The following is a 17620-nucleotide window of genomic DNA, read 5'->3' as shown; positions in this document are numbered from 1 at the left end:
AAGAGCACCCAAGGATCAACACTTAACGCTATCCTCCGGCCTCCTTAAGTACAAAGGAAAATCAGCTAGGGAAAGAAAAATAAATGAGTTTGATTAAATAAACTGAACTGTTCTCAAAGACAAGGACACTTCCAGAAGGGACTGATCAGGACATAAACAACAGGGACCTATCTGGAGGATGAACGTTGGTCCGTAAACCATAGTGGGAGGTGTTCAGGCAGAAGTCACCCCCCATCCCCATGGGACCTGGCTAGAGGTCCCCAAGTCCATACAGTAGGCTACAGGGCACCAGCATATCTCTCTTGAGCAAGAGACTAGTGGGTCAGAGGCCTCAGGAAGTTGGGCTAGAAGTCCCAGGCCACAATGAGGCTATTACCTTTAGCCTAGATATCTGCCTCTCCACCTCTAGAGACCTACAGTCCACAACTACAGGGTCAACATTAGTGATAACTGGGGACCGCAACAGAACCCAGCTACTTCACCAAGCAGTTTCAGGAGCTGTCATGCTTACTGTTTTATCAAGAATAGCAGCTGGGCATGTTGGTACATACCTGCAGTTAGTGGTAGTGCGTCAGGTGTGCACTGCCACACCTGGCTGAAAGGTACCATTCTAAAACCCTGCCTCACAAAGGCATCCTTTTGTTTTGTTTCTTCTTTTTTTGAGACAGAGTCTCACTACATAGCCCTGGCTAGCCTAAATACTCCCTATGTAGATCAGGTTGGCCTGGAATTCACAGAGAGCTTCCTATTCTGTTTCCTGAATGCTGGGATTATAAGTGTGTGCCACCAGGTCCAACCTGAAAGGCACCAATATTTTAACTGAGGAAAGTCGCCTAGAGTGGAAATGCTACATTTGATTGTGGTCTCTTTCTGAGTGGGAAACTCAATAGCACAATGCCACCCCTTTACAGAGTAAAAATATTGTTTTTTTTTTAAAATTACACTCATTTATTTACTTATTTACTTACTTGTGGGAGGCATGCATCTACCATAGCATGTATATGGAGGTGAGAGGTCAACTTGTGAAAGATGGTTCTCTCCTTCCATGTGAGTCCAGGGATCGAACTCAAGTTGTCAGGCTTTGTAGCAAGCACCTTTATTGCTGGGCCACCTCACCAGCACCGGTCCTTAGTGATCCAGGGTGAAACTATGAACAAGCTGGGCATGTCACACAAACCAGCAAGTCCAGCACTGGGTCAGAAGTTTAAGCTGCAGTGATGTCGCGGACAGCCTGGGCTATGTGAGACCCTATCTCAAAAAAGGTGGGGCCAAAGAGATGGCTCAGAGAGTAAAGGCACAAGCCGCCTGACCACCTGAGTCTGAGCCCTAGGACTTACATGGCAGAATCCACATACGTTATAGCATGTTTCACACACACACACACCATATGTACATAAAACATGATTTCTAATAAGTTTTAATTATGTGTCTGGGGTGCCCTCACACACTAGAGGGTCAGATGCCCTGAAGCTGCAGTTGCGAGTCGCCCTACATAAATGCTGGGACTCCAACTCAAGTCCTCTGCAAGTGCAGTCCATGCTATTAAATCACTGAGCCATCTCTCCAGCCCAAAATGCACAAACAAAGGGCTAGGGGCATACCTCAGTTGGTAGAGAGTTTGCCTAGTTATCATGCCCAAGGCCCTGGGTCCACCCCCAGCACTGCATATGACATGGTGGCATATACCTGTAATTCTAGCACTCAGAAGATAGAGAAAGGGACTTCAGAAGTTCAAGATCATCCTCAGCTATATAGTTAGTGAACTGGAGGTTAGCTGGGCTACAAGAGACCGATTCAAAACTAGCAAATATCTACAAACTGTAGCCCAAAGGAACTACACATGGAAGAAGAAATTTCCTAGTCAAAGACCACTTGGAAAAGAGTCTCGATGACAATGTTGTTAAAGGTGGAATCTTAGTGCCACCCAGTGGCAAGAAGGGTCAACGGCCTTCTCATCCCATCAACATGGGGTTGAAAAAATGATAAACAGCTTCAAATATTTTACTGCTGAGTAATACTCTAATATGTATATATTCCATACTTTCTTCACCCATTCTTCCGTTGAAGGGCATCTAGGTTGTTTCCAGGTTCTGGCTATTACAAACAATGCTGCTATGAACATAGTTGAGCATATACTTTTGTTGTATGATAGGGCCTCTCTTGGATATATTCCCAAGAGTGGTATTGCTGGATCCAGGGGTAAGTTGATCCCGAATTTCCTGAGAAACCGCCACACTGCTTTCCAGAGTGGTTGCACAAGTTTGCATTCCCACCAGCAATGGGTGAGTGTAACCCTTTCTCCACAACCTCTCCAGCAAAGGCTATCATTGGTGTTTTTTATTTTAGCCATCCTGACAGGTGTAAGATGGTATCTCAAAGTTGTTTTGATTGCTAAGGAGGTTGACCAAGACCTCTGAGCCATTTCTCTAACCCCTCCACTATTTACTTTGAAACAGGGTTTTATATACCCCAGCCTGACCCTGAACTTGCTAGTAGCTGCTATCAGCCTTGAGCTTCTGTTCATCCTGCCTCCACATCCAAGTGTGCACCATCACAGCCAGTACATGTGGACCAAGGACTCCATGCATGCTAGGTGAGTACTCTGCTACCTAAGCTACAGTTCCAGACCAGTTTTTTGTTTGTGTGTGTGTGTGTGTGTTTTGTTTTGTTTTGTTTCCATTTGAAACATGGTCTCACTCTGCAGCCCAGGCTATCCTGAAACTCAGAGCAATCCTCCTGCTTCAGTCTCCCCAATACTGGAATTACACACATGTGCTACCACACCTGGCCCCGGCTGACACTTGGATTATAACCTCTGGAGAAACACTGGGTCTCCTGCTGAATGGCCCCTGAATTCTGGGCCCAAGGCTATGATAATTAGCATATTGTCCTTTAGGGCCACTGACTTTTGGATCCTTTGTTGCACAGTGATACTGAGCTCACTTGCCAGGCATATGGGTAACTTCACCTCTTTCGTCCTCTTCCTCCTGTTCTTCATCCTCCTCCTCTTTCTCTTCTTCTATCTTTCCTGTGTGTGTGATATGCACGTGTGTGTGCATGTTTTTGCATGTGTGGAGGTACGCATGTATGCAGGAGATGGCTTAGTTGGTAAAGTGTTAGCCGTACAAACTGAGGACCTGAGTTCAACCCCCAGAGCCTGTGTGATAAAGCCAGGCATAGTGGCACACTTTTGCGATCCCAGCACCAGGAAGGCAGGGACAGGTAGACCCGAGTCACACTGGCTAACCACCTAGCCTTCTTAGCACTCTCCAGGCCGGCAAAGACAGGCTTGAAAACAAGGAGGATGGCAGTTGACAACTGACACTTGAGGTTGACCTCTGGTCTCCACAGACCTGTGCACACACATGGAAATAAAACTGAAATCATTCATTCTTCCTCCTCTGTTTCCCTCGGGAATGTGGTCACAGCCACACAAAAATGAGGAATATAGTCACTGTCCACTGTCCTTCCTATGGCTGCAAGGGAAGGCTGGGGGTGTGGCTCCCTTGGTAAAGTGCTTGTCTAGCATGCTTGAAACTCTGGGCTCCATTCCCAGCACTGCATGATCCAGGCATGACTGCACATGTCTGTGATCCCAGCACTAAGAAGGAAGAGGCAAGCGGATCTCTGTGAGTTTGAGGCCAGCCTGGTCTACAGAGCTCCAGGACAGTCTGGGATACATAAGAGAGACCCTTTCTCAAACAACACCAAAACGACCAAAACACTAAGAAGAAGAGCTCTCTTGGGGTGTCATTACCAGTGTTCTCATTGTCATCATTGCCCTCTCTTTTCTCGTCTTCATTCTCGTCTTCATTCTCGTCTTCCTCTTCATATTGCTGCCGGATCTGCAGTTCCAGGGAACTGGTGTTGCTGTCATACACGATGCAGTATCTCACGCACTCCAGATCCACGGACTCCGGAATAAGGTACTGGTCGTCTTTCTGAGGAAACAACACAGACTTGTTGCTGGGAGCTCAGCTGGGTATACTGTCCCTGCACAACATCCAGAGGAGCTTGAGGCGGCTGTTGGGGGAGTCCTGTCCTCCTTCCTTTGCTGACTCCTGAGCCAGAAATACCATTAATAGATGGAAGAATCTTTGGAACCCCAGAGGGGTCTCCCCTACCCTCCACTAAGGACAGCAGCAGGGGACTAGACAGGAGATGGCCTGGCTGGAGAATGGTTGGTTCATTATTGAACACACAGCTCCTCAGAGGCACTGTGGCTGATGAACGAGAGATGTCGGCAGTAGATCCAAAACCAAAATCATTCATGAAGATGATAAGACAACTTGAGTCTTGAAGCAGAAGTCCCGAGCAAGTGAATGTCACCAAGAGTACCATGAGATCAAATGCAGGATATGGGATGGCAGGGACTTGGGTCTTCTGTTTAGTCTCTAATCATATTTCTGACTGTCCCCACCGCTGTGACAGAATGTCTGACGAGAGCAGTTTACAGGAAGAGGTTCATTTTGGCTCATAGTTTGTGGGTACAGTTAATTGTAGGGATGAGGTGTGGCTACTGGAGTGTGAGGCGGCTGGTCACACTGTGTCCATAGTCAGGAAGCAGAGAAAATGCTGGTGCTCACTTTCTCTCTCTCTCTTTATTTTTTTCATGGGGGTATGGTGGTTCGAGACAGTGTTTTGAACAGGCTGGCCTCAAACTCACAGAACTCCACCTGCCTCTGCCTCCCAAGTGCTGGGATTAAAGGCGTGCACCACCACCACAGGGCTAAATTTGAAATTTTTATAATCCAGCCTCATTTCTGGTCCACTCTCTGTTTCCTGATTATGAACAAAATGTGACCTGTTGGCTTACATGCCTACCATCATGCCTCCCCCACTAAGACAGGACCATATCCCTCAACTGCAAGCTCAAATACCCACACCCTTACTTCCTGTAATCGCTTCCCTCAAGGGTTTTGTCACAGCAAAGATGAGAAAAGTAACTAAGAAAAGTGTTGTGTACTGAGGTGATGAGCTCATCTGAGGAGAAGACAAACATCAGGGGAAGGGGTGAGGTCACCTGGGGAGGGGGTGAGGTCAACTAGGAAGGGACAAGCTCACCTGGAGGGGTAAGGTCACCTGGGAAGGGAAGAGCTTACCTGGGAAGGTGTGAGGTCACCTGGAGAGGGGAGAGTTCATATGGGGAGGGAGTAAGGTTACCTGGAGAGGGCAGGAGGCTATGACAAGTGTCCATGTATTCTACTTTATAGAATAGTGTCAAGGCAGGAAGTTAAGGGTCACAGAAGTCCAGACCAACAAGGATCTCTGCAACTCAAAGGGGAGAAATCTCATTGGTCTAGAAGCTCAAGAGAACATTCAGGAAGATGCCTGTGGCTTGGTGGGGGTCAACACATGACATCCCAGCATTGGGAAGCTGAGGCAGGAGGCTCATGAGATCAAGGACACCTAGGCCAAGACTCTGGCTAATAATAAATAAAAATAAGGGTCAGGTGATGGTGGCACATGCCTTTAATCCCAGGAGGCAGGTGGGTCTCTGTGAATTCAAGGCCAGCCTGGTCTACAGAGCAAATTCCAGTACTGAGAAACCGTGTCTTGAAAAACAAACAAACAAATAAATAAATAAATAAAAATAAGGGCCAGTGAGAGGGCTCAGCAGGGAAAGGTGCTTGCCGACAAGCCTGAGGATGTAAGTTCAATTCCTTGGACCCACATGTAGAGGTTATGTTCTGATCTCCACAAATGTGGCATGGCCTGGCCATGCCCAGATACAATACATACCCATGCCCCACAGAGAGAGGCAGGGGTCAGAGCCTGGGGACGGATACACACACACACACGGGGGGGGGGAGGGTGTGTAATAAAGGGGGCTAGAGAGAGTTAAGAGCACTAGCTACACCTGAAGAAACCTTGAGTTTGATTCCCAGCACCTACCTTGGGTGGCTTATATCTGCCTGTAACTCAAGCTGTAGGGGATTCAATGGATCCAATGTCCTCTTCTGAACTCTGCAGGCATCTGCACTCATGTACACACATGTACACACACACACACACACACACACACACACACACACACTTCAAAAAATAATAATGCAATAAAAATCTTAAGAAACATGAGATGAAAAGTGATAGAAGAAGACAACTACCATCCTTTGGCTTACCTAAACACACACAATCACATGACCACATGATATACACATGCCCAGCAGTGGTGGCGCATGCCTTTAATTCCAGCACTTGGAAGGCAGAGGCAGGACAATCACAGAGTTCAAGGCCAGTCTGGTCTACAGAGCAAGTTCCAGGACAGCCAGGGCCATTATACAGAGAAACCCTGTCTTGAAAAACAAACAAAAAAGCATAATATACACACAATCATGCAATACACATGCATGATTACATAGTACACCCTTACAACCATAATACATAAACACATTACACACACATCACACATACACCATTCCACACACACACACACACACACACACATATATACATGATCACATAATACATACACTCACACAATCACATAATATACACAGAGACACACACATATACAGACACACACTACACATACACCATACATATATCACACACATATATACTTAGGCACATGAACACAGACACACACACAATCATATGATCACATAATATACACATTATCATATAATACACATACACAATTACATAATACACTTGCACAATCACATAATACATATACACACACATGATCACATAACATACAAACAAACAAAAATGGTAAACAAAGATTGGGAAGTGTCTGAGAGAGGCAGAGGGAAGGCCTCTCTCTGGTCACTGGTCTGCATGTGCCAACAATCTGTACTGACTACCTACCAGATGCCCGAGACTAGACAAAGTAGACCCAGCACCAAGCTCACAGCCGAGTTGTACGTACACAGGCTGTAAGGACCTCAGTTCCCAGACGCCCTGCCTGTAGGCCATGATGCCTACTTAACAATGGCAGGAACAGCGAGTGTCTACCAGAATGAACTCGGGGGATGTGGGAGGGATCCATGGGACATGTGCCATCCCTGACAACCTGTCTCTCACAGCTAATGCCCCCTGTGGACCCAGGACAAAGCCTCCCTCTCCTCCTGCAAGGTCCCCAGGCTGCCTGCCTCTGACAGCCGATACCTTCTTTACTCTGCGGGCAGTGATCACGTGGCTCTCGTCATACTGTCTTTTGGATCGAACATCTGAGAAAGAAAAGTGTTGAACTCAGAATGGGAACACTGGTGGGTAGGAGAGTAATTGTCCACTCCAAACACAGCTGTGATCTCCACACCTAGTGTGTGGAGTGGGCCATGGAAGCAGGAGGGCTTCACAGTAAGACTCTCGTCTTCAAATGAATACTTTCTACATTTATGTGTGCATGTGGAGGGTGCACACATGCCACACACAGTGGGGATCAGAGGATACCTGTGGAGTCAGTTATCTTTCTCCCATGTGGGTTCCTTAACCCACGGAGCCATCTCTCTAGTCCCTAGACTTTGTCTTAAAACAGAAAAAAATCCCTTTAACTCCACCACCTCCACATCTTCCTTTCTTTTTTCTTTTTCTTTCTATCTTTTTCACCCCTTTGGTTTCCGAGACAGGGTTGTTTCTCTGTTTAGCCCTGGCTGTCCTGGAACTCAGTCTGTAGACCAGGCTTGCCTCCCAGTCACAGAGATCCACCTGCCTCTGCCTCTCAAGTGCTGGGATTAAAAGCATGCCCCACCATCCAGCTGACCTCTTCATTTCTTTGAGACAGAGTCTCACCATGTAACCCAGGGAGCCTGAAAAGTCTTAGTGCTGGGACCACCAGCTGTGAGGAGTTGTCCTTGATCTAATCTTGAATTATCTTTCAAGTAGCAAAACATTCAATAGCAGCATTGCTTTCCTTTGTTTGTATGTGCATGTGTGTGGCGTGTGTATACAAGCATGTGCATAAGAGTGTATGAGGGTACATGTACATGTGTGTGCAAATACTCGTGTGTCTCCCTCAATTGCTCCCCACTCTATTTTCTCAGACTGGGTCTCTCACTGAACCCAGTTTTCACCGAGTCTAGTTAGCCAGCTTGCCCAGTGTATCCCATCTTCTCTCCTGAGTTCTAGGATTACAGGCAGGCTGCCAAACCAACTGATTTCTACATGGTGCTGGAGATCAAACTCTGGTGTTCATGATTGCATGGCACGTATTTTATCTACTGAGCCTAATCACAGGCAGTATTTTGAACCAAACAATAAAATAACTTTCTAATGCCATTCATCTCCCGCTCCAGAAACTTTGCTAACCTTCAAAAGGAAGGTTTGCAGCCAACTGTTCTCAACATACCCATTGGTTAACTGTGTGTGGTTAATTGGCTATGTGTGCGGGTGTTTGTTTTGGAGAGTTTTGGTGTATGTGTTGTGTGTCTGTACGTTGATGCTGGTATGTGTGTTTGGGTTGGTGTGCTGCTGTTTTTCCACTTACCCAGTAAGCAGAGGTAGTTGGGCTCAGCTAGTCTGGACAGCTTTGAGACCTGATTCAAGATGTTATAGAGTTCTGTTGGCTCACAGAAGAGCAACTTAGCCATCCTACTGGGAAGAATCAACCGTGCACAAGTTAACACATCTTTCTTAGACAAATGACCAGAAAATGAGAAACTGAATTAACCACTTCAAACATTAGAAGTAAGGGGCTAGAACTGTAGCTCAGTTGACAAAGTGCTTGGCAAACATGTATAAATAACAACATGTGAATATGTATATATTATATAAATATGCAAATGTTATTATGATTTATGCAGCCATAAAATACCAAATATGATAAAGTTACTATTTGATTCTCTCTCTATGTTTGTATGTGTGTGTGTATGCATGTATTAGGAATTAAGCCTAGGGCCCCTGAGTGTTAGACAAATGCCCTGTCCGAGATATGTCAGTAGCTCTCAAAACCTGCATAGTGGCTCTTTTAAGAGGCAAGCCCTGTCACCAAACACTTAAATTGTGTTTATGAGCAGCCAGCAGCATGCTTCTTGGTGATGGTATGGACCTAGAAACTACTCAGAGTTATGGCAATAAAAGTGGCTCCCGCCACATCTTCCACCATGAAGCTAGACTCTCAGGAAGTCAAGGAATGGGCTGAGCCAGCTGCCAAAGCCTCCGCTTTAATCCTAGCTATGCCACTTAGCAGATTAAAGACTCATGTGGTCAGAAAAAAATTACAGTAAAGGCAGATTCAGACAAAAAAAACTCTCAATGGTTTACAGTATGTTTAAAAATATTTGTAGGCTTGGAAAAGAAAAAGGATAGAGAAAGTTCTTTAAAAAAAATAGAGTAAGGCCGGGCGGTGGTGGCGCACGCCTTTAATCCCAGCACTTGGGAGGCAGAGGCAGGCGGATCTCTGTGAGTTCGAGACCAGCCTGGTCTACAAGAGCTAGTTCCAGGACAGGCTCCAAAACCACAGAGAAACCCTGTCTCGAAAAACCAAAAAAAAAAAAAAAAAAAAAAATAGAGTAAGAAACGCCACATAAAGATGAAAAATACACAGAGAATATGGATACTGTATGTTGTTATCTTTGAACTGTTTGATTGCTGAGGAAGGAGCAACAGCTACTAAAAGACATTTGATTATGAATTACTGCTGGATTAATCCAACCTCTATATTTTGAAAATGCCTTGACTTCAAAATTTAAATCAAAGGATATGTTACTTTGGAGAAAAGGTTTTGCTTTTGTTTCCACAGAAAATGAGAGGCTGTGGATTCGTTTTTAATTAAGAAAAACAAGGTTTGATCGATGAAGACCCCCTGAAAATTCTCCAATGGGAACAGATAGCCCAGATAATCCAAGGTTTCAGAGCACCTCTGTTGCAGTTTTTTCTGAGTTCTGCATCAAGAAATGCGGCAAGACTGCTTGCTTGAGAATACCCACAGAATACTCCAGTCAGGACTTGACCATAATCCTAAATTTTCTTTGGGTTTCCATAAGATTCTCAGAGCCCCCAATCAGCAGGAAATAGCCTAGAAAACTACACCCATGTTCCCAAAACTGGATTATGAATGTTTGATTTGTTTAGGGTGTTGGTTACAAGTTGTTATGGATAATGATGAGGAAAAAAGCTAAACAAAGGAGATTAGATTCAGAGTTTCTGTTTTGAAAAGAAAAAAGGGGAAGTGCTGAGGGATAATGCTTGTGTGCACTGTAAAGATTTGTCACTTGTATTGGTTTAATAAAATGCTGATTGGTCAGTAGCCAGGCAGAAGTATAGGCGGGGTGAACAGACTAGGAGAATTCTGGAAAGAGAAAAGACAGAGATGCAGTCACCAGCCAGACACAGAGGAACCAAGGTGAGAATGTGTTACTGAGAAAAGGTACCAAGCTGTGTGGCTAACCATAGACAAGAATTATGGGTTAATTTAAGTTGTAAGAACTAGTTAATAAAAGCCTGAGCTAATAGGCCAAACAATTTGCAATTAATATAAGCCTCTGTATGTTTCTTTGGGATTGGATGGCTGCAGGATCAGGTGGGATGGAAACTTACGTCTACGTGTGTGTGTGTGTGTGTATGTATGCATGCGTGCGTGTGTATGTGCATGTGTACACGTATCATCTGGTTTTTTATATGAGTGATATGAGTGTTAGAAATTGAACTCAGGTCTGTAGACTTGGATGGCAAGTATTTTATCAACTGAGCTGTCTCTCTAACCCCACCCAAACTGTCACGCCAAAACTTATACACATATATGCCACACCTCTAACACCTGGTTATTTTTTTAGTCATAAACAACACCATTCCCTGCCCAATCACTGCAGCCCTCCTACTCCCTCCCATATTATCTATAAACTTCACCTCCTAATGGAGTCCAAGCTGGTCAGCTCTATCCATCTCTAGCGCTACCATCTGAGCCCAAAACATCATCAGGGGCTAATTTAATTGCTGTCAGTGGGGCTTCTTGCTTTCTGTTTTTCCCTGTCTTTGTTATCATGCTTTGGTGTGACATGGCCTCCAAAGGCCTACATGCTTGAATACCTGGTCCCCAGCTAGTAGTTCTGTTTTGGAACCTTTAGGAGGCAGAGCTTCCTGATTTACATATTGAGATCCAGGCCTTCCCGGGCTACATAGTAAAACCTTGTCTTAAGATACAAAAGTGAACATTATCTGAGAATGACAACTAAGGCTGCTCTCTGGCCTTTACATGCTTGTATATTATGTGTGTGCGCATGCACGCACGCACACACACACACACACAGGTTTACTACCTAAAAAGGAAAGGACTAATCATCACTGGTGGAAGATTTGAGAAACCATGGGCCATGGCTTTGAAGACAGGAAGACTGATATATGACCATGCTCAGCCAGGGGAAAACTGCAGACAAGAAAGATTCACAAAAGCACTGTGTGAGAAAATGAGTCAGCCCAAACTCAGCATGGGAACTTTCCCGCCCCATCTCTACTTTTAACCCCACTCTACCAGCAATGGGAGGTCAGAAGTCACCATTCACCTGGAGTGAGGAAGGGAATTGAGGAAGAGAGATAAAGAAGTAGCAAAGCCAGATACTATAGTTCCCAAATGCAGGCATGTATAGAAAACAGGAAACCCAAGGGGCCTGGTGATGGAGCCTTAATATTGAATTAACTTCAGAGTTTATTAGCTCAGTGAACAGGATGTTAGACTGCTGTGATACACCTGGTAACCAGGGACAATCCAAATGCTGCAACGACTTAAAGAATGGTGAGATGGCTCACGGGGCAAAGGTGCCTGCCACCAACCCTGATGACCTGAGTTTGATTCCCGGGATTCACACAGTGGAAGGGGAAACAACCTGCATAAGGAGAGAAAGACAGCTTCTGCTAGCCTTTGCTATTCAGAAGTGCTGGCCTCTCCTGTTCAGATCTAAGTCTACGAGAGTGGTCCAGAATAAAGGAGCCCTCTTTCTATAATTAACAACACAACAGATATGGTAACAAAAAGGAAGGAGCCTCTTTAACAGAGGCTCCTAAGAGAGAAAACTTTCTTCTGGCCTTGCTGACCCAGAAAAGCACACAAAGGCACAGCCAGAGATGATTACGCTGCTATGTCCGCATGTTCCTACGTACGTGGGGTGAGAGGACACTGCTTTCAATGTCTCGCTGCTTCTAGGGCATGGCCATGACCTGCTCATCACATCTCATCCACACAGACACTGTTTGGAGTCAGGGCCATGAGAGAGTCACGGAGGAGAAACAGGAAACATGGTCCAACTGAGGCTGTGCCTTCAGTTGAGCTTGTAGGAGTGAAAGGCATTGCAAGTCCAAAGCAGAGTGAGACGGATTACAACGTTTTCTCAGGGGTCATTTGGTTCTGATCAGGTTGAGTACACAGGGTGTAGGCAGAAGGAGTAGGTATAAATGATCTCCAAGTACACTACTAACTTGGGTACAGGCTGGGTACAAGTGTGATTTATAAAGGCAAATTTTAAACATATTTCTCAGAAAAAGACATTCTCACATTCCTGGACCACCCCGACTTCCACACATGAACCATGATATTCTGATGCCCCCTGCCCCACGCAAGTACACAACATAAATAAAAATGTAACTTTTTTTTTTTTTTGGTAAAGATCCGAGTTGACTTCACAGTTGCCTTCTCCTTTGTTATGCTTTTTAAAAGCAGAGTCTAGAACTCAAGATCCCCCTGCCTTAGCTTCCTGAGTGCTGGGATGACTTGCGGTAGCTCAGCTCACTCAACGTGAATTACGCTGAGGGGCAAAGCACTGAGCACAGAGCCTGCCATGGAGCCACAGATGGATGCAAAATCAGAACAATAACTTGGTTTTGAGAGAGGTAGACAGAATTTTTTTCCCAACTATTAAATCATTTCAGATAGAGTGGATAGAGAAGATAGGAGGTAGTAAAGTCACTCCTCCCTAGACAAGAAGTGTAGTCAGGATACAGAGGGGAGGAGCCTGCAGGCAGAGGATGGTCTTGAACTTGATGCTTCTGAAGCCATCTCTGGCCTCTTGAGTGCTGGGACTACAATCTTGCATGCACAACCATCCTCTGTTTATGTGGTTGTGCTGGCTAGTTTTATCTCAGCTTGAGACAAGCAAGGGTCATTTTGGAAGAAGGAACTTTAACTGAAAAAAATGTCCCCATCAGATTGGTCTGTGGGCAAGCCTGTAGAGTATTTTGCTGATTGACTGAAAGGATTTAGTTTTGTTTTTATTTATGTCTTTGTGCATGCATGTGTACGTGTATATGTGTGTGTGCTTATGTGCAAGTAATACAAGTAAATACAGATGCTAAAGGGGGTCAAGAGAAGGTGATGGATCCCCTAGAACTAGAGTTATAGGCAATTGAGTGGATGCTGAGAACTGAATCAGGTCCTCTGCAAGAGCAGTACAAACTCTTAACCACTGAGCTATCTTTTAGCACACCCACATCTCTTTTTATTTTAGTTTTGAGACAGGTTCTCATGTAGCCCAGGCTAACCTCAAACTCTCTTATGGAGTTAAGGATGAATTCCCCATCTTCCTCTCCTCCTGCCTGTGCCTCTTAATTGTTGGGTGATGTGGGAAGTCCTTCTGTGTATGTGTTGCTTTTATTGGTTAATGAACAAATAAGCTGTCTTGGCCTGTGATAGGGTAGAGTAGAGTTAGGCTGGGAAAATTAAACTGAATGCTGGGAGAAAGAAGGCAGAGTCGAGAGAAGCCATGTAGCCCTGACAAAGACAGATGCCAGACAGAACCTTGCCGGTAAGTCACAGCCATGTGATACACAGATTAATAGAAATGGATTAAATTAAGATGTAAGAGCTAGTCAATAAGAAGCTAAAGCTAATTTTTAAGCAGTAATTTAAATAACATAGTTTCTGTGTGATTATTTTGGGAGTCTGTGTGGCCGGGAAACAAACTAGCGGCTTCCTACTAGGAATAGAGGCTGGCACCACCATGCACACGTCTGCTTTATGAGGTGCCAAGGATGCAACCCCAGACTTATTGCACACTAGGCAAGTTCTCTACCAACCAATGCACACCCCCAGACCACTCCACATCCCTCTCATTCCTGCTGTAGACCTGGTTAACCACAAATCTCACCCTCTACCCTTTGTAACCTGCTCTGCACTTCTCTGACGACCCCCGTCCTTCACATCTTGGTCATCTCATTGTGTAGTCTACCAGCCATTCCATTCCCTGCTACCCTCAGGCCCTGGGATCCTGTGCATTTAAATCAAGCCTGTTTCCTCCTAACATGCTTGTGATGTCTCAAAAATCTTGCTGGACACATCCTAAGGAAGAAGATCCAAGTTGCTGGACTGGTTTTCAGGCGCCCTGAATCATCTGATGTTTCCAGCCTCCTCTAACTCCCTCGGCTCTAACAGAACTCAACGAGGCCCACTCTCAGACTGGTCTCAAGTCAGACAAACAGAAAAAGAGATGAACTCTGTGGGTACAGTGTTTGCCTATCGTTCTCAAGGCCCTAGATTCCATAACCAGCACTGCATAAACTGGGTATAGCCGTGCAAGCCTGTAATCCCAACACTCTAGAGTTAGAGGCAGGAAGATCAGGAGTTCAAGGCCCATCCTTGACTACACAAAAAGTCTAAAGACAGCCTGGGGTACATGAAAACCTGCCTTAAAAATAATATCCAGGCCGGGCGGTGGTGGCGCACGCCTTTAATCCCAGCACTCGGGAGGCAGAGGCAGGTGGATCTCTGTGAGTTCGAGACCAGCCTGGTCTACAAGAGCTAGTTCCAGGACAGGCTCCAAAACCACAGAGAAACCCTGTCTCGAAAAACCAAAAAAAAAAAAAAAAGAAAAAAAAGAAAAAAAAATAATATCCAGTCAGGTGGCGGTGGCGCACACCTTTAATCCCAGCACTCAGGAGGCAGAGGCAGGTGGATCTCTGTGAGTTCAAGGCCATCCTGGTCTACAGAGTGAATTCCAGGACAGGGTCCAAAGCTACAGAGAAAAACTAGTCTCAATAAACCAAGAAAGAAAGAAAGAAAAAACCAGGCAGTGGTGGCATATTTGGGATGTAGAGGCAGGTGGATCTTTGCGTTCAAGGCCAGCCTGGTCTACAAAGTGAGTTTTAGGACAGTCAGGATTACACACAGAGAAATCCTGTCTTGAAAAACAAAAGTAAATACTACTACTACTACTATTTTTTTTTTTTTTTTTTGGTTTTTCGAGACAGGGTTTCTCTGTGGCTTTGGAGCCTGTCCTGGAACTAGCTCTTGTAGACCAGGCTGGTCTCGAACTCACAGAGATCCGCCTGCCTCTGCCTCCCGAGTGCTGGGATTAAAGGCGTGCGCCACCATCGCCCGGCTACTACTACTATTTTTAATAATAATAATACATAGCTCTTGACCCCTAGCTGAGGTCAGAAACTTAAAGAATTTCCAGAGCGCGCGCACTGAGACAAGATCAAGGTCAGTGCTTACCCAAACATCTCCACCCCAACAGAAAGAATGTGTCTCTGAATACAGGACTACATTTTTCTGCCTCCTCTGTTCCCTGGCCTACATACTTCCCACTGCTGAAGAATCAACAGCACGCTGGTTCTCTGGTTCCACTGTGTGGGTCCTGGTTTGAACTCAGGTTGTGTGGCTTGGCAAGCAAGCTTCTTTGCCCACTGAGTCATGTCACCAGCCCACTAATTCCGGGCAAGTTTCTGGAAGAGACGCCTCCCTCCTCCAGGGGTTCCATTAAAATCGACCCATTCTCCTGGCAGGTCTCAGCTTAGGTGGCTCAGAAGGTTCATTAACATGACCTCCACTCCAAACCTTTTTCCCCAGGTTCCCATAGCACTGGGTCACTTCTCCAACTGTTGCCCTGATGTCACTCAAGTCATCCCTGAAAGCAGTAAAGAACCAGAGACGGCATCCCCAGCTCCAAGACTGGGCCAGTAGTATACCTTACCAATCCAGCAAAGAGGTGGAGACCAGGGAAGGGAGGGCAAGACGGTCATTGTGAGCTTTTAAGTGTTGGTATGTTCTTAAGCTCTCATGTCGTTTGTTACCCCAACTCTGGCTTTCTGTCACTGTCCCCAGGCAGACTGTCACTGATGTAGATGTTATAGTTGTCCACTGAGGCAGCAGGCTATGGCACGACTGTCTGCCCCTCAAACTGAACTGGTGTGTGTGTGTGTGTGCGCACGCCGACGTGACTGAAAATAGACTAGCAGGAAAGTACTCTACCACTGAGCTGTACTCTGGTCCTCCTTTTATTTCTTATTTTGAGACAAGGTCTCCCTACTTGACCCTGGCAGGCCTTGAACTTGCTACTATCCTGGTTCAGCCTCCAAGAAGGTGGGATTATAAACCTGCTCAAGCGGAGCTAGAACACCGAACTTATATTGTTTGAGAATTTCACATATGTATAAAGTGTTTTTATCAAACCCAACCCCATGCCCTCCCATCCAGTCCCTTTCCTACTCCCAGATCCTGGACTTTTTTTTGCGTTGTTGTTTTGAATTTTTTGAACAGTGTTTTAGGCTGGTCTCAAACTCACAACAATCCTCCTCCTGCAACCTCCTGAGTACTAGGATTACAGACCTGAACCTTCACACCTGGTAATGATCTGGAACATCTTTTTACATGTGTGCCCTGTGTGCGTGTGCATGAACCTCAGCTGTCATTCTTCAGGTGTTGTCTACTGACCCTTAATTTTACATTTTTACCATCTTAATTCCGTTTATTTTTGTCTCTGTGGGTATGTGCAGGTGAATGTAGGTACCGACAGAGGCCAGAGGTGATGGCTATCCCTGGAGCTAGAGTTAAGGAGGTTATGAGACACCTGGTAATTTTTCATGACTCTGCAAGAGCAGCAAATGCTCTTAACCACTTAGTCATCTCTCTTATAGCCCTGATATATTGTTTTACGCCAAAAAGGGGGGGGTAGAGACAATTTCCCTGTGGAGCCCTGGCTGTCCTGGAACTCACCATGCAGTCCATGCTGGCCTCGAATTCAGAAATTCTCTTGCCTCTGCCTCCCGAGTGCTGGGATTAAAGGCATGCGCCACCACTGCCCGGTAAACTTTAAAATGTTTGCCCTCGCCCGCACTACTGGCGGGTTCGAGGGGGTAGAGACCGGGCCAAAGCCCGAGTTACAGTCTCCAAACGTTTCCTCCTCCACACCATAGGATGGTGGTCCTAGACATCATCTGTCGCTAAATCAGTGCTAGAACTTGCTAATGCCAGCAGGGTGTGTGCGAAGCCTGGAAAGTCAGCAAGGTTCCCTGCAACTTGTGGGAATGACGGCACTGACTCGGTGGAGTGGGAAAATGCTGCCCACCCCGCCCCGGGACTTTCCTCGGCTCCCAGAACCCCCTCCAGCCTCGCTCCGGAGGCAGGGAGGCTGGGCTCGGCTGAGGTCAGGGGCTCGGGGGCCGCCTGACCTGCTGCGCGACTTTGGTCGGGCTCCCCGGTAGGACGTGTCCGGAGCCCGACCTGGGAAACGGCTCCTGCAAGGCGCTTCTAACCTAGCGTCTGTCTTCTCCGCGCTCTGGGGAGAGCGCCTGACGTTCTCCAAGCACCAGGTTGCTAGGGGCGTCCCCGCGAGTCCGTCTAATTTACGCGACAGTCCTAGCGGGTGAGCCTCAAAGTCGGCGGGGAGGAGACGGGGACCAGACAAGGCACAGTCGAGCCTCTTTCGCGAGATCTTATCAATGGGCGGAGTTCAGCGGGGATTCCTTACGA

At 46.1% G+C, this 17620-nt stretch overlaps 1 protein-coding gene across 4 annotated transcripts in view; it reads right to left on the bottom strand.

Annotated features, from left to right (window-relative positions):
- The window catches only part of Styxl1 (serine/threonine/tyrosine interacting like 1), a 29331-nt gene extending 11827 nt beyond the window's left edge, over nucleotides 1-17504 (bottom strand). For 2 of the 4 annotated variants that reach the window (XM_075957123.1, XM_075957145.1), the window contains exons 1-4: nucleotides 17320-17504; nucleotides 8432-8538; nucleotides 7114-7175; nucleotides 3758-3941 (exon numbers count right to left, since the gene is read on the bottom strand). In XM_075957123.1, coding sequence (XP_075813238.1) covers nucleotides 3758-3941; nucleotides 7114-7175; nucleotides 8432-8534 — 349 coding nt within the window. In that variant the 5' untranslated portion in view covers nucleotides 8535-8538; nucleotides 17320-17504. The remainder of the gene's footprint in view (nucleotides 1-3757; nucleotides 3942-7113; nucleotides 7176-8431; nucleotides 8539-17319) is intronic. The other 2 variants (XM_075957130.1, XM_075957137.1) reach the window with 2 other exon arrangements.
- Nucleotides 17505-17620: the final 116 nt, after the last annotated feature.

This window comes from Microtus pennsylvanicus, chromosome 1, assembly GCF_037038515.1.
Source record: "Microtus pennsylvanicus isolate mMicPen1 chromosome 1, mMicPen1.hap1, whole genome shotgun sequence".
Lineage (NCBI taxonomy): Eukaryota > Metazoa > Chordata > Mammalia > Rodentia > Cricetidae > Microtus > Microtus pennsylvanicus.
Note: the sequence above shows the minus strand (reverse complement) of the source record. Positions and strands in the feature narration are given on the sequence as shown.